The sequence below is a fragment of the Halichoerus grypus genome, chromosome X, assembly GCF_964656455.1.
Source record: "Halichoerus grypus chromosome X, mHalGry1.hap1.1, whole genome shotgun sequence".
NCBI lineage: Eukaryota > Metazoa > Chordata > Mammalia > Carnivora > Phocidae > Halichoerus > Halichoerus grypus.
The window spans coordinates 510,313-531,698 of record NC_135727.1 but is presented as its reverse complement, the minus strand read 5'-3'; the positions used below and the strand labels follow the sequence as shown (position 1 = coordinate 531,698).

Genomic DNA, 21,386 nt, shown 5'->3' with positions numbered 1-21,386 from the left:
AATGAAAATGAAAACACAACTGTTCAAAATCTTTGGGATGCAGCAAAGGTGGTCCTAAGAGGAAAGTATATAGCAATACAAGCTTTTCTCAAGCAACAAGAAAGGTCTCAAGTACACAACCTAACCCTATACCTAAAGGAGCTGGAGAAAGAACAGCAAATAAAGCCCAAACCCAGCAGGAGAAGAGAAATCATAAAGATCAGAGCAGAAATCAATGAAATAGAAACCAAAAGAACAGTAGAACAGATCAACGAAACTAGGAGCTAGTTCTTTGAAAGAATTAACAAGATTGATAAACCCCTGGCCAGACTTATCAAAAAGAAAAGAGAAAGGACCCAAATAAATAAAATCATGAATGAAAGAGGAGAGATCACAACCAACACCAAAGAAATACAAACAATTATAAGAACATATTATGAGCAACTGTATGCCAGCAAATTAGATAACCTGGAAGAAATGGATGCATTCCTAGAGATGTATCAACTACCAAAACTGAACCAGGAAGAAATAGAAAACCTGAACAGACCTATAACCACTAAGGAAATTGAAGCAGTCATCAAAAATCTCCCAAAAAACAAAAGCCCAGGGCCAGATGGCTTCCCAGCGGAATTCTACCAAACATTTAAAGAAGAATTAATACCTATCCTTCTGAAACTGTTCCAAAAAATAGAAATGGAAGGAAAACTTCCAAACTCGTTTTATGAGGCCACCATTACCTTGATCCCAAAACCAGACAAAGACCCCATCAAAAAGGAGAATTACAGACCAATATCCTTGATGAACATGGATGCAAAACTTCTCCAAAATACTAGCCAATAGGATCCAACAGTACATTAAAAGGATTATTCACCACGACCAAGTGGGATTTATTCCTGGGCTGCAAGTTTGGTTCAACATCCGCAAATCAATCAATGTGATACAATACATTAATCAAAGAAAGAACAAGAGCCATATGATCCTCTCAATAGATGCAGGAAAAGCATTTGACAAAGTACAGCATCCTTTCTTGATCAAAACTCTTCAGAGTATAGGGATAGAGGGTACATACCTTGATATCAGAAAAGCCAACTATGAAAAACCTACAGCGAATATCATTCTCAATGGCGAAAAACTGAGAGCTTTCCCCCTAAGGTCAGGAACGCGGCAGGGATGTCCACTATCACCACTGCTATTCAACATAGTACTAGAAGTCCTAGCCACAGCAATCAGACAACAGAGATAAAAGGCATCCAAATCGGCAAAGAAGAAGTCAAACTCCCACTCTTTGCAGAAGATGTGATACTTTATGTGGAAAACCCAAAAGACTCCACCCCAAAACTGCTAGAACTCATACAGGAATTCAGTAAAGTGGCAGGATATAAAATCAATGCACAGAAATCAGTGGCATTTCTATACACCAACAACAAGACAGAAGAAAGAGAAATTAAGGAGTCAATCCCATTTACAATTGCACCCAAAACCAGAAGATACCTAGGAATAAATCTAACCAAAGAGGCAAAGAATCTGTACTCAGAAAACTATAAAATACTCATGAAAGAAATTGAGGAAGACACAAAGAAATGGAAAAACGTTCCATGCTCATGGATCGGAAGAACAAATATTGTGAAGATGTCCATGCTACCTAGAGCAATCTACACATTCAATGCAATCCCCATCAAAATACCATCCACTTTTTTCAAAGAAATGGAACAAATAATCCTAAAATTTGTATGGAACCAGAAAAGAACCCGAATAGCCAGAGGAATGTTGAAAAAGAAAAGCAAAGCTGGTGTCATCACAATTCCGGACTTCAAGCTCTATTACAAAGCTGTCATCATCAAGACAGTACGGTACTGGCACAAAAAGACACATAGATCAATGGAACAGAATAGAGAGCCCAGAAATGGACCCTCAACTCTATGGCCAACTAATCTTTGACAAAGCAGGAAAGAATGTCCAACGGAAAAAAGACAGTCTCTTCAACAAATGGTGTTGGGAAAATTGGACAGCCCCATGCAGAAGAATGAAACTGGACCATTTCCTTACACCACACACAAAAATAGACTCAAAATGGTTGAAAGACCTAAATGTGAGACAGGAGTCCATCAAAATCCTAAAGTAGAACACAGACAGCAACCTCCTCGATCTCAGCCACAGCAACTTCTTCCTCGAAACATCGCCAAAGGCAAGGGAAGCAAGGGCAAAAATGAACTATTGGGACTTCATCAAGATAAAAAGCTTTTTTTTTTTTAAATTTTTTAAAAAAGATTTTATTTATTTATTTATGAGAGAGAGAGAGAGAGAGAAGCAGAGGGAGAAGCAGGCTCCCAAGGAGCAGGGAGCCCAATGCAGGACTTGATCCCAGGACCCTGGGATCATGACCTGAGCCGAAGGCAGACGCTTAACCGTCTGAGCCACCCAGGTGTCCAAGATAAAAAGCTTTTGCACAGCAAAAGAAACAGTCAACAAAACCAAAAGACAACCGACAGAATGGGAGAAGATATTTGCAAATGACACATCAGATAAAGGGCTAGTATCCGAAATCTATAAAGAACTTATCAAACTCAACACCCAAAGAACAAAGAATCCAATCAAGAAATGGGCAGAAGACATGAACAGACATTTTTCCAAAGAAGACATTCAAATGGCCAACAGACACATGAAAAAATGCTCAACATCGCTTGGCATCAGGGAAATCCAAATCAAAACCTCAATGAGATACCACCTCACACCAGTCAGAATGGCTAAAATCAACAAGTCAGGAAACGACAGATGTTGGCAGGGATGTGGAGAAAGGGGAACTCTCCTACACTGTTGGTGGGAATGCAAGCTGGTGCAGCCACTCTGGAAAACAGTATGGAGGTTCCTCAAAAAATTGAAAATAGAGCTACCATATGATCTAGCAATTGCACTACTGGGTATTTACCCCAAAGATACAAATGTAGGGATCTGAAGTGGTACGTGCACCCCGATGTTTATAGCAGCAATGTCCACAATAGCTAAACTGTGGAAAGAGCCAAGATGTCCATTGACAGATGAATGGATAAAGAAGAGGTGGTATATATATACAATGGAATATTATGCAGCCATCAAAAGGAATGAGATCTTGCCATTTGCAACGACGTGGATGGAACTGGAGGGTGTTATGCTGAGCGAAATAAGTCAATCAAAGACATGCATCATATGACCTCACTGTTATGAGGATTTCCTAATCTCAGGAAACAAACTGAGGGTTGCTGGAGTGGGGGGTGGGGTGGGAGGGATGGGGTGGCTGGGTGATAGACACTGGGGAGGGTATGTGCTATGATGAGCGCTGTGAATTGTGCAAGACTGTTGAATCACAGATCTGTACCTCTGAAACAAATAATGCAATATATGTTAAGAAAAAAAAAAGAAGATAGCAGGAGGGGAAGAATGAAGGGGGGAAATCGGAGGGGGAGATGAACCATGAGAGATGATGGACTCTGAAAAACAAACTGAGGGTTCTAGAGGGGAGGGGGTTGGGATGATGGGTTAGCCTGGTGATGGGTATTAAAGAGGGCATGTTCTGCATGGAGCACTGGGTGTTATGCACAAACACTGAATCGTGGAACACTACATCAAAAACTAATGATGTAATGTATGGTGATTAACATAACAATAAAAAATTAAAAAAATAACTGAACTTATAAAAAAAAGAAAAGACATACATTTGAGACAGAAAAAAAAAAAGGGTCTCTTTCTTGGTTTTCTTCTCTCTTCCCCTACCCTATGATCATTTGTTTTGTTTCTTAAATTCCACATATGAATGAAATCATATGGTATTTGTCTTTCTCTGACTTATTTCACTTAGCATAATACTCTCAAGCTCCATCCACATTTTTGCATTTGGCAAGATTTCATTCTTTTTGATGGCTGAGTAATATTCCATTATACACACACACCCCCACCTCTGCTTCATATAATATTATATAATATTATGCTTTATATAATATTCCATATGTATATATATATATATACATATATATATATATATACCACCTCTGCTTTATCCATTCATCAGTTGATGGATATTTGGGCTCTTTTCATAATTTGGGTATTGTTGATAATGTTGCTATGAACATTGGGGTGCATGTATCCCTTCAAATCAGTATTTTTGTATTCTCTGGGTATATGCTTAGTAGTGCAATTGCTGGATCATAGGGTAGTTCTATTTTTAACTTTTTTTTTTTTTTTTAAAGATTTTATTTATTTATTTGAGAGAGAGAGAACGAGAGACAGAGAGCATGAGAGGGAGGAGGGTCAGAGGGAGAAGCAGACTCCCCGCCGAGCAGGGAACCTGATGTGGGACTCGATCCCGGGACTCCAGGACCATGACCTGAGCCGAAGGCAGTCGCTTAACCAACTGAGCCACCCAGGCGCCCTATTTTTAACTTTTTGAGGAACCTCTGTACTGTTTTCCAGAGTAGCTGCACTAGTTTGCATTCCCATGAACAGTGCAAGAGGGTTTCCCTTTCTCTGCATCCTCGCCAACACCTGTTGTTTCCTGTGTTGTTAATTTAGCCATTCTGACAGGTGTGAGGTGATATCTCATTGTAGTTTTGATTTGCATTTCCCTGATGATGAATGATGTTGAGCATCTTTTCATGTGCCTGTTGGCCATCTGGATGTCTTCTTTGAAAAAATGTTTATTCATGTCTTCTGTGCATTTTTAAACTGGATTATTTGCTTTTTGGATGTTCAATTTTGTAAGTTCTTTATATATTTTGGATACTAACCCTTTATCAGATATATCATTTGCAAATATCTCCTCCCATTCTGCAGGCTGCCTTTTAGTTTTGTTGATTTTTTTTTTTTTTTTTTTTTTTTTTTGCTGTGCAGCAGCTTTTTATTTTAATGAAATCTCAGTAGTTTATTTTTGCTAAAAATATTTTCTTAATTTCACTTTTGGAATGGTCATATTAGTACATAGAAATACAATTTTTTTTAAAGACTCAAGATTGGTCTCTTCCAATGGCAGATTAGGCACTCAGCAGTGGCTGTATCCACCCTGGCCTAGCTGAGTGGAAATCCATGTTACTAAGCCTATGCATGACCTCCATCCCTGCCACTGTGGCTACCTTGTTCATGAGCCCATTGGGCAATGGTGGGGTGGCTGGGGAAAGAGGCAGACTAATATCCACAGAACAGTTCATCATGTCCACTTGAGTATGAAAATCCTTCTCTGCTAAGGTCACCCTTTGCTGAAAATTCACATGGGGCACGGATATTATCACATTTTTTTCCGCCCATTTAGAGATGCTTATCCATATACAACTTCATCAGATTTCCTTGTCACCAATTTTACAATTGTGTTCCTTAGAAGTGTCTGACCATCCAGGGGCACCTGGGTGGCTCAGTTGGTTAAGCATCTGATTCTTGATCTCAGCTCAGGTCTTGATCTCAATGTTGAAATCGGGCCCCATGTTGGGCTCCACTCGGCATGGAGTCTACTTAAAAAAAATAAAGAAGTCCCTGACCACCCAGCCAAACCATTGAACACTGCCCATGAGTCAGTATATAAACACACATCTGGCCATTTCTCCCTCCAAGCAAAGTGAACGATCAGGTGCACTGCTTTAAGGTCTGCCCACTGGGAGGATTTCCCATCACCACTGTCCTTCAGGGATGTCCCAGAGTGGGACTGTAGTGTTGCAGCTGTCTACCTGTGGATGGCACCTGCATATCATACAAAACCATTTGTAAACCAGGCCCGAATCTTTTATTCCTCTATCAAATGATCATAAGGAACTCCTGATAAGGCCATAAGTGAGGAGAGAGAAAATCATGTAGCAGGAGTGGGGACCATGGGCGTTTGGGCCACTTCTTCATATAACTTGTGCCTTCATAGCCAGCTTGGGCCCCATCTCATATATACCACTTCCATTTGATGATGGAGTGCTGTTGTGCATGCCCAACTTTATTAAAAAGAAAGGCTTGGTGTGTCAAAGGACACCCAGTTCATGATGGGCAGTTCAAATAGCATGGTAATTCGGTGGCCCATGGTTAGGCATTCAGTCTCTACTAAAGACCAGTAACAAACCAAAAACCATTTCTCAAAAGGAAAGTAGTCATCCGCCAAGGATGGCAGAGCTTTGCTCTGAAGTCCTAAGTGCCTGTGCTGTGATTCAACTATAGGGGCCTGTCAAAGGCTCCAAACAGCATCTGTATCTGCCACTGATACTTCAAGCACCATTGGATCTAGTGGATCATATGGCTCAAGTTGCAGAGAAGTTTGTGTAGCAGCCTGGATCTGTTGTAGAGCCTTTTCTTGTTCTGGACCCCACTCAGAATTAGCACCTTTTCAGATCACTTGGAAATGGTCCAGAATAACCACCCAAATGAGGAATATGTTGCCTCCAAAATCCAAAGAGGCCCACTAGATGTTGTGCCCCTTTTTGGGGTGCAGGAGGGACCAGATGCAATAACATCTTCTAGTGGCTCCCACTTGGCCTTGCCTGCCAAAATAGCCCTCAGTCCACAGGTCAAGGAACTAGTGTGGGGTCTGCCAGTTGCTGAGTATGTCTATTCTAATTGTGTTTTCCAGAACTGGGGAGATAAACACAGAATTGGTTCAGGGACCCACTGGACCCAATGTGAGATGGGCTGGAGCTAAAACTCCATTAATCAGCTGACCTCCATCAGCCCCTACGCTGACTTGTGGACCATAGTAATGTTTTGGGTGTATCTTGGAATTAGTGAATTCAGAGCCAGTGTCCAGTAGTCCCCCCAAAGGTCTGATTGTTTCCTTTTCCCCAATTCAAAATTATACTGATAAAAATCTGTAGGTCCCTTTGGGGAAGGCTGGGAGAAGGATTAAGAGTACATATTTTGGGGAGTGTATCAAGGTCCTTCCTCAAGGAAACCCTGCCTTCCCTCCATTCAAGGGGTTCTGGGTCTGTAAGCTGGCTCAAGTCTGGGATTTGATTGGGGGACCATAACTCTTGGGTTTTGTGATTCAAGTTAGATTTTTGTTCACTACATCTAAAACTCTTCTGTTTATACAGATCAAGTAAGAATTTGGTGGGCTGCTGTTATGGACTGAAGTGTGTTTCCTCAAAATTCACGTGTTGAAGCCCTAACACCCAATATGACTATATTTGGAGACAAGGCCTTTAATGAAGTAATTAAGGTCAAATGAAACCATAGGGTGAGGCCCCAATCCAATATTATCAGTGTCCTTATAAGAAGAAGAAGAGACACTAAAGATACATACACACAAAGGCCATGTGCGAACATAGTGAGATGGCAGCCATCTTCAAGCCAAGGAGAGAGGCTGCAGGTAAAAGCAACTCTGCTGATACCTTGATCTTGGACTTCTAGCCTCCAGAATTGTGAGAAAATAAATTTATGTTGTTTAAGTCATCCAATCTGTGGTATTTTGTTATGGTAGCCCTAGCTAAACAGTATATCTTCCTATCGACTTCACTTCTAGGAACATTGTGATCAACTAGCCAACATAGGTCTCCATGAATCAGACTATTCTGATTGCTGCTTCGTCTGCTGTCCATTATGGTCGCCACACCTATCTTGCCTTTGGCTGTTGAGTGCCTGCCACTTGGCCCCTGCCACCCCGGGGTCTAATTACTCCTATTGCATTTTGATTTCCGAGTTCAGTGGCAGCAATTTCCACTGTTAAGTCCTGGCCTACAGATAAGAGTGTTCATGGTAGCTCCTCAGAGATACTGGGCCTCCCTTCACAAATTTATTTCCCACAGTTGTGATGAAAGGTGTGTCCTCTAAACCTTCCCAGGTGGATGAGTAGATATTAAATGACAAATCCACTCCATATTCCAAACTCATTAAGCTTTTGAATCCTTCCCTCTACAGTATACCTAGGCAGATCTAATATTTCAGGTTAATTTACTGTGGGTAACCTTTTGGTCCACGTTTCAGCCAAGTAACCAAAGTGCTGGAGCCCTCTTTTAACTCCACAAGCTGCAGTATTGAATACAGAATCACTGCTTAGTGGGCCCATATCAATGTATTTGGCTTGATTCAACTTTATGTTTCTTCCACCATCACCCACACTCTTAATATCCATTCCCACATATATTCCCCAGATTTGTCTGTATAAATTAGAAAAATCAAGGAGTTCTTTGGAGTGGAGCACACCTCCTCATGGATCACACTTTGTGCCTCACCTGTAGGGTCTGCTGGGACTTGAGTCTAGTTATGGTTCTAGAAAGGACCTGTGGAGGTGGAGTTCCTGAGGATAAATGGCACTGTTTTGCAAAGCAAACACTTCAAGGGAGGCTATTACAGTTTTCCCCAGAGCAATGCAGGCTTAATCTCCTCAGACAGGGGTAGAGAGGTTGTTTCTACTGGCAAGGAAGACATCAGAATCTAGGGGTTCAAAATCCCTAGCTTCATCAAGGTTTTCCTATATACCTCCATTCCAATTTTCACCCACACTTTAACAGTTAACATTCTGCAAGTTTGGGAATTCAATTTTCATTGCACCTCAGTCACTCTGAGAATGAGTTTCTGGGTTTGGTTTTCAAAGAAGTCAGCTCTGTGGCTGCAGGAAATCCCTTCAGCACAGATGGAGAAGCTTTTAGGTCATTTATGGGACACTTGGGTTGGGAATTTGAATTCCGGAGCTCATTCATTTATTCCCCATTTGTCCATGGACATCACACAGCCAACTCATTGTGTTCATTAGTTTGACAAAAACTTTCTGAAGTTTTATGTACATGGTCACCCACAAACTTGTCTCTTATTAGTGTTTGATTAGTAATATCCAATGGTGGTATTTTGTGTATCTCTATTGCCATATCATGTCATGGACTATCAGTGTTCTCTTTACTACTGGCAATAGACTCATTAGTAACTTTAAATCTAATCAGACTAGAGAACCAATTCCAGAAATGCCAGAACCAATTTAGAAAATTCATTCTTAAGATTCTGCTGTTCTAGAACCTCTCTTAGTACCAAAATCTGTATTAGTCAAGATTCTTGAAAGACACAGAAACAATGGAATGTGTGTGTGTGTGTGTGTGTGTGTGTGTGTGTGTGTGTGTATAGAAAGAGAGAGAGAGACATTTTGAGGAATTGGTTCATAGTATTGTGGAGGATGGTAAGCCCAAAATTTGCAGCCTAGGCCACCATGCTAGAGACTTAGGGAAGAGTTGATGTTGCAGTTCAAGTCCAAAGAAAGTCGGCTGACAAAACCTCCTCTTCCTTGGGGGAGGTCAGTTTTTTCCAAGTAAGATCTTCAAATGATTGGATGAGAATCACCCACATTATGGGGCATAATCTGTCTTATTGAAATTTTATTTATTTATTTATTTATTATTTATTTATTTATTTATTTATTTATGCTTTCACATTTTATTGGCTACAGGGGAGGGGGTGAAATTCTACTAATTTAAATGGTAATATCATCTAGAAATACCTCAGAAACACCTAGGAAAATGTTTGACAAAAAACTGGTTACCATGGCATAGCCAAGTTGACACATAAATTTAATCACCAGAGTTCCCTAAATATGGCAGAAAAGCACAGCCACAAAAGAAGAAGAGGAAGAGGAAGAAGAAGGGGAAGGAGGAGGAGGAGGACCTGTGTGGAAAGTGAAAGGCCAACCTCCCCCTCCCCAGGATGGGAGAAGCATTTGCAAATCATGTATGTGATAAGGGCGTATTTTTCAGAATGCCTCAAGAATGCTTAGACCTCAACAACAAAGAGGTGAACAACCCGGTTAAACAATGGGCAAAGGACTTGAGCAGACAAGGCGAACAAGGCAGTTAAACAACGGGCAAAGGACTTGAGCAGCCGTTCCTCCGACGCTCATGTACAAATGGCCAAGAGGCACATGAAAAGCTGCTCAACATCGTTATAGCCGTTAGGGACGTGCAGATCAAAAGCACCAGCAGGGGCGCCTGGGTGGCTCAGTCGGTTGAACGTTTGGACTCTGGACCTCGGCTCAGGTCATGCATGATCTCAGGGTTGTGAGATCCAGCCCCACGTCAGGCTCCACGGTGGGCTCTGCACCGGGCATGGAGCCTGCTTAAGATTCTCTCTCTCTCTCTCTCTCTCCCCCCTCCCTCTGCTCCTCCCCCCGTCTCCCTCTCTAAGAAAAAGTCACCATGAGATAGCACTTCACACCCAGTAGGATGGCTCTTCCAGGCACAAGAGAAACAAAACAAGTGGAAAATGACAAGTTTGGGCGAGGGTGTGGCAGAACTGGGACCGTCGCACAGTGCTACTGGGATTGGAAAGTGGTACCGCTGCCGTGGGAATCCGTTGGGCAGCTCCTCGGGAAGTTACACATAGGATGACCATAGGAAGGACCCCGCAATCCCACTCCTAGCTCTATACCCGAAGGCGTGGGGACCAGGCGCTCCGACAGAAGCCTGTACTCCGGGAACGTCCCCGCAGCGCTCTTCCTTCCCATCTGCCCCAAGGTGGAAAGCACCGCAAGGCCCGTCCACTGACGCACGGGATGCACGACACGTGGTCTATCCACGGCCGTGGGATATTCTTCGGCCGTCGAAAGACACGAGGTGCTGATTCAGGCTACCACGTGGAGGAACCCTCATGGAAACGTGGGTGCTGGGTGAAAGCAGCGCGACCCCAAAAGCCACCTATTGGTCTTACGATCCCATCTCTAGGTGAGTCTCCCGAAGAGGCAAACCTCTGTGGGCCGGAAGCAGATGAGTGGTGGCCTGGGGGCTACGGGGGGCGGGGGGGGGGGGGTGGGGAGGGACGGAGGTGCCGTGGGGGGAGTGACTGCCTGACAGGTGCAGGGGTCTCTTCTTGGGGTGGTGCGCACGTTTTGGAACTAGAGAGTCGTGTTGGTCGCCCGACACCTCGAGTGTCTGCTCGGTACCACCGGACCCGCCACGTCCGGTTTGTTTTTTTTTTCTGTACAACGTCCCCGTGGGGCGGAAAAGTGAGCATTCCCTCCAAGAGAGGTTGCAGGGGGGCAGGGTGAGCAGGCTCCTGCCGGCGCCGTTTCCTGGCGGGCCCAGGCTCCCAGCAGGGGCCGATGGGAAAGCAGTGACCTCACCGGATCTACGTGTTACGAAGCGTGTCCCCGGACCAATGAAACGGGTCGGTCCGTGGTCGCTAGGAGACGGCGGCTCAGGGGCCCAACGACCGGCTGGTTGGAGAAGTTGGGCCAGCTGGCACCGCACCGCAGCGCAGAGCTAGGCCCGTCGGAGAAAGCGCGCACCGCACCGCACCGCAGCGCAGAGCTAGGCCCGTCGGAGAAAGCGCGCACCGCACCGCAGCGCACCGCAGAGCTAGGCCCGTCGGAGAAAGCGCGCAGCGCAGCGCAGCGCAGAGCTAGGCCCGTCGGAGAAAGCGCAGCCAAGGCCCAGCATGCCGGGGAAAAGGAGCCGTCGAGGGTCGTCCAGGGGCCAGAGGCGGGCCCGCTCCCGCACTGCCCGAGCCGAGCTGTCGTTCTCCGTGAGCCACGTGGAGCGCCGCCTGAGGGAGGGCCACTACGCCCGGCGCCTGGGCTCGTCCGCAGCGGTCTTCCTAGCGGCCGTCATCCAGTACCTGACGGCCACGGTCCTGGAGCTGGCAGGCAACGAGGCCCGGAACAGCGGCGGCAGGCGCATCACCCCGGAGCTCGTGGACATGGCCGTCCACAACAACGCGCTGCTCAGCGGCTTCTTGGGGGCTACGACCATCTCCCAGGTGGCCCCGGCCTGGGACTAGCTGCCCAACGTGAGCCGGGTTCGCGGGCCTCGGCCGGCCAGTCAGGTCTGCTCACCGCTGGGGCGGCCCCGGCCTGGCAGGTGCCTTGGGCAAAGCCCTTGACGGTCCAGAAAAGTGGGGCAAGGAACCCCTTTTGGTCAAAGCAATAAAAGCGAACGAAAGAAAGAACCCCGTGTGTGTGCTTCAGTCGCTTTGTGTGGGACGTGGTTGGGGGACGTCCGTCTCCCGGGAGGGACGGGGCGGGGGTCGCGGGTGCTGGCGGCGTCTGGCTGCGGCGCGGGGAGGGGTCCGGCTCGGGGAGGACTGAGAAGAGCCGTTTCTCTCGGGGACAGTGCAGGGGGTGGCCCTGGGTGGGAGAGGCTGGCTGCGGTGGGGAGGGGGGTGAGGCCGGGGCACAGAAGGCCCCCCCCCCCCCGCCTTCCCCGCCTTCCCCGCCTTGGCTCCGAGCACGTCGGAGCCCGGGACGGTCCCGGGAAGGACGGTGTTCCTTGGGCTGGAGCTCAGAGACCATGTGACCGTGGCGTCGTGAAGGGGTGAACACGTGCAACGGCGACCCGGGTGCGGGACGGAGGGGTGGGCAGACCTGTTGGCCTGGGCTCTAGTGGGGCAGGGGCTTTGGAAGGTTGAGGACGGACGGGGTGGCGGGGCTGGCAATCATGAAACGTGCAAACTTGGCTTTCGGGCCACGCGGGATCGCGAGTTGAGTTTTCCTCGGGTTCCGGTTCCGGACGCTAGGAGCCGCCTGGAGTAGCAACCTGGGTGCGCAGGCTGTCGCCTGGCAACAGCGGGCACCTGGCCAGGCCCCGCCCCAGGACCCACGATTTCCATAGACAACGGGCGCCCCGCGAGGTCTCCGGCCGCGGATCCCGCGCGTCTGCCCATCCCCCAGGGCACCGGCGCGCGCGGGCTCCGCGAGCGCGCGCGGTCGCGCAGCCAGCCCGGGCCGGCGGGACGCAAGGCACGTCGCTACAGGCGCCGCCACGTCCGACGGCCTGCGTCAGCGCGAGGGCGGCGAACATGGCGTCGTCCGCCGCCGGCCTGGGTGGCGGTGCGGGCCCCGGGTCCGAGGCTGGGGATTTCCTGGCCCGCTACCGCCAGGTGTCCAGCAAGCTGAAGAAGCGGTTCCTGCGGAAGCCGAACGTGGCGGAGGCGGGCGAGCAGTTTGGCCAGTTGGGCCGCGAGCTGCGTGCCCAGGAGTGCCTGCCCTACGCGGCCTGGTGCCAGCTGGCGGTGGCGCGCTGCCAGCAGGCGCTCTTCCACGGGCCTGGGGAGGCGCTGGCGCTGACCGAGGCCGCCCGACTCTTCCTGCGGCAGGAGCGCGACGCGCGCCAGCGACTCGTCTGCCCGGCAGCCTACGGGGAGCCGCTGCAGGCCGCGGCCAGCGCTCTGGGCGCCGCCGTGCGCCTGCACCTCGACTTGGGCCAGCCGGCCGCCGCCGCCGCCCTCTGCCTCGAGCTGGCCGCCGCCCTGCGCGACCTGGGCCAGCCGGCCGCCGCCGCCGGCCACTTCCAGCGCGCCGCCCAGCTGCAGCTGCCGCAGCTGCCCCTGGCCGCGCTGCAGGCTCTTGGCGACGCCGCCTCCTGCCAGCTGCTGGCGCGCGACTACAACGGTGCCCTGGCGGTCTTCACGCGCATGCAGCGCCTGGCGCGGGAGCACGGCAGCCACCCGGTGCAGCCGCCGCCGCCGCCGCCGCCGCCGCCGCCGCCGCCGCCGCTGCCAGGGCAGCAGGTGGGCCCCGGCGCGGCCCCGGCCCTGCCCGCCGCGCTGCTCCCTCCGAGCGCCGGCTCCGCGCCCGGCGCGCCCTCTCCCGCCGCGCTGGGCGCCTTCTCGGATGTGTTGGTCCGCTGCGAGGTGTCCCGCGTGCTGCTGCTGCTGCTCCTGCAGCCGCCGCCCGCCAAGCTCCTGCCGGAGCACGCCCACACCCTGGAGAAGTACTCCTGGGAGGCTTTCGACAGCCACGGGCAGGAGAGCAGTGGCCAGCTTCCCGAGGAGCTGTTCCTGCTGCTCCAGTCCTTGGTCATGGCTACCCACGAAAAGGACACAGAAGCCGTCAAGTCGCTGCAAGTGGAGATGTGGCCACTGCTGAGTGCTGAGCAGAACCACCTCCTTCACCTCGTTCTGCAGGAAAGCGTCTCCCCCTCGGGACAGGGCATCTGATGAATCACCTTAACTAAGTGACTTTCTGCTTGTGACAGAACTTCGTGCACCTCCCCTGGCGTTTGGGGGCGGACGGGGGCGGGCGGCGGAATAAAAGACGTGAATCCTGGCGGTTCTACCTTTGTTTATCTTATTCCTCTTGCCTCCATAGGAACTTAGTTGACCGGACGTTACCTGTATCCCAAAAACTTATTTCCATGACGGTGGGAGGGAAACGGCAGCAACGTGATAGAATCAGTGGAGGACATGGCTCTCTTCCCCAAAACTGCCCACATACAAGTAAGAACCCCCTTTATCCCTTACCTCTTCTTCCACCCGCTCCCCCCCCCCCCACATCTTCGTCGCAAAGTGAGGATTTGATTTTGCACAGCTCTAAGTACTTAAGCTACATGATTTTTATCCTGATCCGATTTCTTGGCATAGATCAGTGTCTATCCATGTGACCACCCAAGTTCTCCTGTGTTTCATCCGCCCCATACGTGTTCGTGGGAATGATCTGATTACATACACCATTGTGGCTACAGCCCTAAGTCCATAATAAAGCCATTCTGATGCTCCGAACTTGTGGTTTAGCTTTCCTTCCATCTGTAACATGGGAACAGCGTCTCTACCTATCAGGAAGCAGAAAGTAGAAAAACAGATGGTTGTCTTTCAGGTCCATGATGTATTCATTCATTTGAAACTGACAGCCCAGGACTCAGGCTGTGCCACGCAGTGAAGCTACAGAGATCCTTTGCGATGTGGACCTTACTCAGCTGCAATGCAAATGTGTCCGGTGCAAGGGAGGGGGCGTGTTCTAATGCAAATGCGTCTGATGTGCCTTGGAATTCACAGTTCCGGTTCTGGGTTCTATTCTGAGAGGTATGCCTCGTCCGCGTGACAACTTTTATTTTGTGGTAGGGAGCTCTCTGCGACTCTTACTTAACTCAAATATGTGAAATCAGCATGGTTCTCTGGTACTGTGCGGTCATATGTATGCTAGACGGTGTCTCTGGTCCCCAAGAGCAGGAAAGCATCCCATTTCAAAATACTACATTTACAAGGCTTTTTGGTCCAAATGTTACATGAAAGGTTACAAACTGGGCGTTTTTAAATTCGATTTTATTCTCTTTACAGTTAGGGTTAGGGTTAGTATGCATCCTCTACGCTGAACTTGTATACAGTACTGATCTTTTGGGGTGAGATTTGAGGACACGGTTCAGCAGTAGATTTCTGTTTTGCCTTTAGTGTGTGGTGGTGGGGGGGGGCGGGGAGGGGGATATGTGGAGGGTTGTCACCGTGAGTCAAGTGCCTCAAAATGGGTGGGATTTTTAGGGTCATCTTTTTTTTTTTTAAAGATTTTATTTATTTATTTGACAGAGAGAGAGACAGCGAGAGAGGGAACACAAGCAGGGGGAGTGGGAGAGGGAGAAGCAGGCTTCCCGCTGAGCAGGGAGCCCGGCGCGGGGCTCGATCCCAGGACCCTGGGATCATGACCTGAGCCGAAGGCAGACGCTTAACGACTGAGCCACCCAGGCGCCCCTAGGGTCATCTTTACTACCTCTGTTTCAACAGTGTGGAAGCAATAGGTAAGGCAATATAAGAGAGGCCCATGTGAGACAGAAGCAGCCACCATTCCTGTGCTCTCACTTGGCTGCCTGGAAGGGTCTTTCAGAGCCCTAAAAGCTCAGTCTAACTTATTGAAAAAGTGGGTAGGGTGTCAGACATGTGAAAAGATGCTCAACAGCATTCATCATCAGGGAAATGCAAGCCAAAACCGCCACGAGAGATCCCCTCACATCTGTCAGAAAGGCTAAAATAAAAAAACACAGGAAACCACAAGTGTTGGCGAGGATGTGGAGAAAAAGGTACCCTCGTGCACTGTTGGTGGGAATGCCGGCTGGTGTGGCTGCTGTGGAAAACACTATGGAGGTACCTCAAAAAGTTAAAAATAGAATTACCATATGATCAAGTAATTGCACTACTGGGTATTTACCCAAAGAAAATGAAAACAACTAATTCAAAGAGATAGATGAACCCCTATGTTTACTGCAGCATTATTTAAAATAGCCAAATTATGGAAGCAGCCCGAGTGTCCATCCATAGATGAATGGATAAAGAACACACACACACAAATTGGAATATTTCTGAGCCATAGAAAAGAATGAAATCTTGCCATTTGCAACGTGGATGGATCTAGAAGGTATAAGGCTATATAATGCTAATAAGTCAGAGAAAGACAAATGGCATATGATTTTACTCATGTGGAGTTTAAGAAACAAAGGATGAGAGAAAACAAAGAGACAAAAAACCATACTCTCAACTCTAGAGAAAAACTGATGGTTACCAGAGGGGAGGTGGGTGGGGGGATGGGTGACATAGGTGAAGGGGATGAAGAGTGCACTTACTGTGATGAGCACTGAGTAATGTACAGAAGTGTGGAGTCACTAAGTGTACACCCGAAACTAATATAACACTGTGCATTAATTATATTGGAATTAAAAAAGAAAGTGGTTAGGGTGCATGGTCCTTTGTGGTTTTGCTTCTCTTAGTATACTCCTCTCAACCTGGGCTACGGGCCTGGCCCGCTGCCTTACTGTCTTACTGATGAGGGAGCAAAAGGTGTGCTGAGGGCAAAGCACAAGCTAATACTTTGCGACCCCCCCCCCCCCCATCCACCACCACCACCACCACCAGGTGGGAAAGGTGTGACATTCCTCAGGCACTCCTGGCTGCCCAAGAGCAAAGGAAGAGGAAAAACAAATGGTTAACTGATAGAGATCACAGTCATGCATGACACGAATCTCCCATCAGTTTTGCAACTGTCTTAATGACTTATAAGAGAAAAAGCAATCTTGGGGCACCTGGATGGCTCAGTCGGTGAAGCATCTGCCTTCGGCTCAGGTCATGATCCCAGGGCCTTGGGATCAAGCCCCACTTCCGGGCTCTCCGCTCCTCGCGGAGCCTGCTGCTTCCTCTCCTCTGCCTGCCGCTCCCCCTGCTTGTGCCCATGCGCGCTCTCTCTCCCTCCCAAATAAATAAAATATTTAAAATAAAAAACGAAAAAAAGCAATCTTATCAATAGCTAGACCTCCAGAAACCTATAGACTCAATTTCCTGGGACCCTAATGTCACCCTCCCCTCCACAGGATAGGAATATAATCAGTCACTCCTCACAACCCCAGTGCAGCTCTTTTTGCCCACAGGTCCCTGTCCCTGTGCTATAATTAAACCCACCCTTTTTTGCACTGACAAAGTCTCAGGAATTCTTTCTTGGCCATTGGCTACCGAACCGCACTTCAAACCACATCATTACGACAAGAACGTTTAGGAGTTATGATATGTGACTGTGATAGTATTTGGATTTGGGCTTAAGGGAAAGCCTCCTCAGGCCTGGTCTAAATTCCTTGCATTGAGGAAGTGGGGGTGTGTGTGTGGGGGGGGGGGGGGAGGGATTACCAGAGGCCTCGGTGTTGGGTATACCAGTATAATCTTAGAAAACATCAAGGTTGTTTTTCATTTGCCATTGGCTCATTTATATATCTCCCTCAGAAACTTCATAGCATAGATAGCTGGGCCAAGGCCAGATTTCAGCGATTTTCCCAGACTTTGACAAAATCACTTGGTAATTATCAACTTAATGTCAAAACAACACTGATTTCTAACATGACCAAAAATAAATATTTTTAAAGGACATTAAAAATAGTTTTCTTTTTAACCAGAAGACCAGAGAGAAAGAGCCACATCACTGAAATGTTCACTGATAAATCAAAATTAACATTTGCATTATTATAGACTGTTGAGAATGGTGGCAGTGAAGCAGTGGTCCTTAAGGTTCCCCTCTCCCTCTTTACGGGGGACATCTGTGATGGGAAATATTGCTGATGAAAAGCATTCAGGGTGACTGCTATTTCCTGTTTGCCAGGACCTGCCAGCATAACGTTATCAATATAATGGACCAGTATGGTATTCCGTGGGATGTCAAGATGTTTGGAGTCCCTTGGGTCTATAGTACAACAGAGAACAAGGGAGCTGGCATTGTCCTGAGACACGAATAGTAAAGTGAATACTCTTGTTCCCACCTCGTGAATGCAAATCTATTCTGACTTTGCTTATCAATGGGAATGAAGGAAAAAGCAGTTTCTAGGTCAGTTGTTCCATCCATATCAGGTGCCTAGTGCTGTGTTAATTTGCTCCAGGGAAGATACCACCTCTGGAATTGCAAAGTTTTTGTTATCACCACCTGACTAACATTTGTGATATCTGTCATTTCCCCATGACTCCTCTGCCTTTTATAGTAGCCAAACAGGGGCCCTAAGGGGACTAGACACTGCCTCGTGAGGTGCAGTCACTGAAAGACCTTTATGCAGAGAAAAGATGACTGCCTCGGAGACTTGGGGAAGGCTGCCTCCTCAGGCACGGAGATTCAGGGGGACTTGGAGCTTGGCTGTTCTCAGCCTCATCCATGTCTGTGTAAATGTACCCATCCCAGGTCTCAGAGTTCCACTTTTTTCCACCGGTACCCTTACCTTAGCATAGGAGAGCTGATGGGGTGGACCGTTAAATTGTCACTGCAAGTCTGCAATTCATATGCTCAGACCTTAGACTTGGTCTCAAGTCTAAGTATTTGTCTACAAGCACAGGATATGGAAGACTCCTTTTAGAGCTCCACGGATGTGTCCTGATTCTCCATGTATGTTCATGGGTGTTCTTGTGTATATTCATAACATGTAATTTATTTTCCCCTTTGTATGCCATAAAAGGAAGGGCTATAAAAGGTTGACGGGTCACTCTACAATCAGCTGATGCTACAGTTCTTGCTATAGCGACTAAATGCCCCTGTCAATTGAGTCTCCCAATGTCTTTCTCACCATCTGTAACGCATCCCATAGTATCACTGGTGATAGATAATCTGAGAAATTGTGATACCAGCACATATCACGGATTACCCAACATACGATCTTATTTAACTCAAATATGTAAAATCAGCATGGTTCTCTGGTACTGTGCGGTCATATGTATGCTAGACGGTGTCTCTGTTCCCCAAGAGCAGGAAAGCATCCCATTTCAAAATATTACATTTACAAGGCTTTTGGTCCAAATGTTACATGAAAGGTTACAAACTGGGCATTTTTAAATTCGATTTTATTCTCTTTACAGTTAGGGTTAGGGTTAGTATGCATCCTCTAGGCTGAAGTTGTGTACAGTACTGATCTTTTGGGGTGAGATTTAAGGACACGGTTCAGCAGTAGATTTCTGTTTTGCCTTTAGTGTGTGGTGGGGGGGGCGGGGAGGGGGATATGTGGAGGGTTGTCACCGTGAGTCAAGTGCCTCAAAATGGGTGGGATTTTTAGGGTCATCTTTACTACCTCTATTAGTAAGCCACTGCCTTACTGTCTTAGGACAAGAATGCTTAGGAGTTATGGAATGTGACTGGTGATAGTATTTGGGTTTGGGTTTAAGGAAAAGCTAGGCCTCTGGTCTAACTCCTTGCTGTGGGGACAGAAAGGGGAGGGATTCTCAGAAAGCCTGGTGTTGGGTATATGAGCAGCACTAGAGTACTCCAGAGAAACAGAATGAACAGAATCTATGTATATGTGTGTGTATACTTATATATGTGTGCATATACATACATATACGTATGTATGTTTATATCTACAAATAGACTGATTTTAAGTTATTGGTTCACATGATTGTGGAGACTTGAAAAGCCCAAAATCTGCAGGATAGGTCAGCAGCCTGGAGACCCAGAAAAGAGGTGCAGTAGAAGTAAAAAGGCAGTTTGCAGGCTTAATGGCTGAATTCCCTCTTCTTCCAAGGGGGTCAGCCTTTTTCTATTAAGGCTTTTAATTGATTGGATGAGACCCATCGACATATAGGGGGGAGGTGTAATCCACTTTACTCAAAGTCCACTGATTAAATGTCAATCTCAACTACAAAATACCCTCACAGAAACATTAACAGTAATGTATGACCAAATGTCTGGGAACAATGGCCTAACCAAGTTGACACAAAATTAACCATTGCAAGTACACCCTTTATCAACTTGGCACCCAGACCCATCTCCTTTATACATTCTTAAATTCCTAATAAAGATAGTAACAAGGTTCTACTTAGACCTAACATGGTGCAACCATCCTGTGTACAACCAAAAACACAATAACCCTTTGCCTGGTAGAAGATGCACAGTCCTTGAGTAATATTTACTCTTCTCCTTGACATCCTGAAACTTAAGTACTATGATGTAAAGTTAAGAATACTTAAATACTATGATATAAATTCAGTATACTTTATATTATATGATAGGAGGATAAGAAAGGGAAGAAAACAGATATTTTATGCACACAAACTCACAACCATATTGATAACAAATGAAGGAAAAAATAGTCATGTCAATTACAATCTCTGTTTCTGTAACTGATCACATGGTCATAGCTGGTATTCATAATACTGCACAATTACACTTATATGAGGTATCTAAAATAGTCATATTCATAGAATCAGTGCAATGGTAGTTGCCAGGGCCTGAGGGGAGGGCAAAATGGAGAGTCACTAATCAATATGCATAAAGTTTCAAATAAGCAAGATTAATAAGTTCTAGAGATCTGACATATAACGTTGTACCTATAGTCTACAATAATGTATACTAAAAAATGTATTAAGAGAATAGATCTCATTTTAAGTGTTATCAAACTAGAATAAAATTTTAAAAAGTGATGCTCTTCAAATATAAAAACAGAAAGATCAAAAGTAAAAGGATGTATAAATATATATCATAAAAACAGAAGGCATAGGAAAGCTGGAATGGTTATTTAGATATTAGAAAAATTATAATCATGTTGGAGATTTTAGCATCACTCTCTTAGAAAACTGAAATGTGCTTAACATCTTTCATCATTAGTTAATTGAAAATTAAAACCACAATGAGGTATCACTATATATCAAATGGCTAAAACTAACCAGCTGACAACATCAAATGTTAGCAAGAATATGGAACAACTGGGACCCTCACACATAGTGGGAGTATAAAATGGTACAAACACTTTGGAAAACAGTTAAGTGGTTTCTTATAAAGCTAGATATACACCTAACCTATTACCTAACACTTCCACTTTTAGGAATTATCCATGGGAAATGAAAGCATATTTGTATACAAAATTTTGAACATAAACATTTATGTAGCTATTTTCATAATAATAAAAGACTAAAAACAGGCCAGATATCCATCAACAGTTGAATGTATAAATAAAGTGTAGTTTATCAGTACAGTTAAATAACGCTAAATGACGAAAAGGAATGGATCATTGATACACGCAAAAATATGGATGAATCTCAAAAGAGGCTTCACTGAAAGTACTTGTATGTCTGATTCCATTTATTTGAAGTTCTAGAACAGGCAAAACTAATATGTGGTGAGAAAAAATAAGATCAGTGGTTGCCTATAGGAAATGAGGATGAGGCTAATTGGGAAGGGGACTGAAGGAACTTTTGATTTAGTAGTTCAAATCCTTAGTATTTACCCCAGGGAAATGAAAATTTATGTTTATACAAACCCTATGCATAAATGTTTATAGCAGTTTATTCAA

At 46.5% G+C, this 21,386-nt stretch overlaps 2 protein-coding genes across 2 annotated transcripts; both read left to right on the top strand.

The window, feature by feature from the left end:
• Window positions 1-10,711: 10,711 nt before the first annotated feature.
• H2AB2 (H2A.B variant histone 2) lies at window positions 10,712-11,823 on the top strand. The gene has a single exon (XM_036119679.2). It carries the CDS (start codon window positions 11,323-11,325, stop codon window positions 11,662-11,664), a length of 342 nt encoding a protein of 113 aa, XP_035975572.1. The 5' UTR covers window positions 10,712-11,322; the 3' UTR covers window positions 11,665-11,823.
• Window positions 11,824-12,462: 639 nt separating this feature from the next.
• LOC118552911 (40-kDa huntingtin-associated protein-like) lies at window positions 12,463-16,869 on the top strand. Its single transcript, XM_078065027.1, has 2 exons — window positions 12,463-14,100; window positions 14,477-16,869. The coding sequence occupies exon 1, from the start codon at window positions 12,682-12,684 to the stop codon at window positions 13,819-13,821; it is 1,140 nt and encodes a 379-aa protein (XP_077921153.1). The 5' UTR covers window positions 12,463-12,681; the 3' UTR covers window positions 13,822-14,100; window positions 14,477-16,869.
• The last annotated feature ends 4,517 nt before the right edge of the window (window positions 16,870-21,386 follow it).

Bases quoted from the DNA above. Each gene is read 5' to 3' on its own strand.
- H2AB2 (XM_036119679.2), top strand. From the start codon at position 11,323: ATGCCGGGGAAAAGGAGCCGTCGAGGGTCGTCCAGGGGCCAGAGGCGG.
- LOC118552911 (XM_078065027.1), top strand. From the start codon at position 12,682: ATGGCGTCGTCCGCCGCCGGCCTGGGTGGCGGTGCGGGCCCCGGGTCC.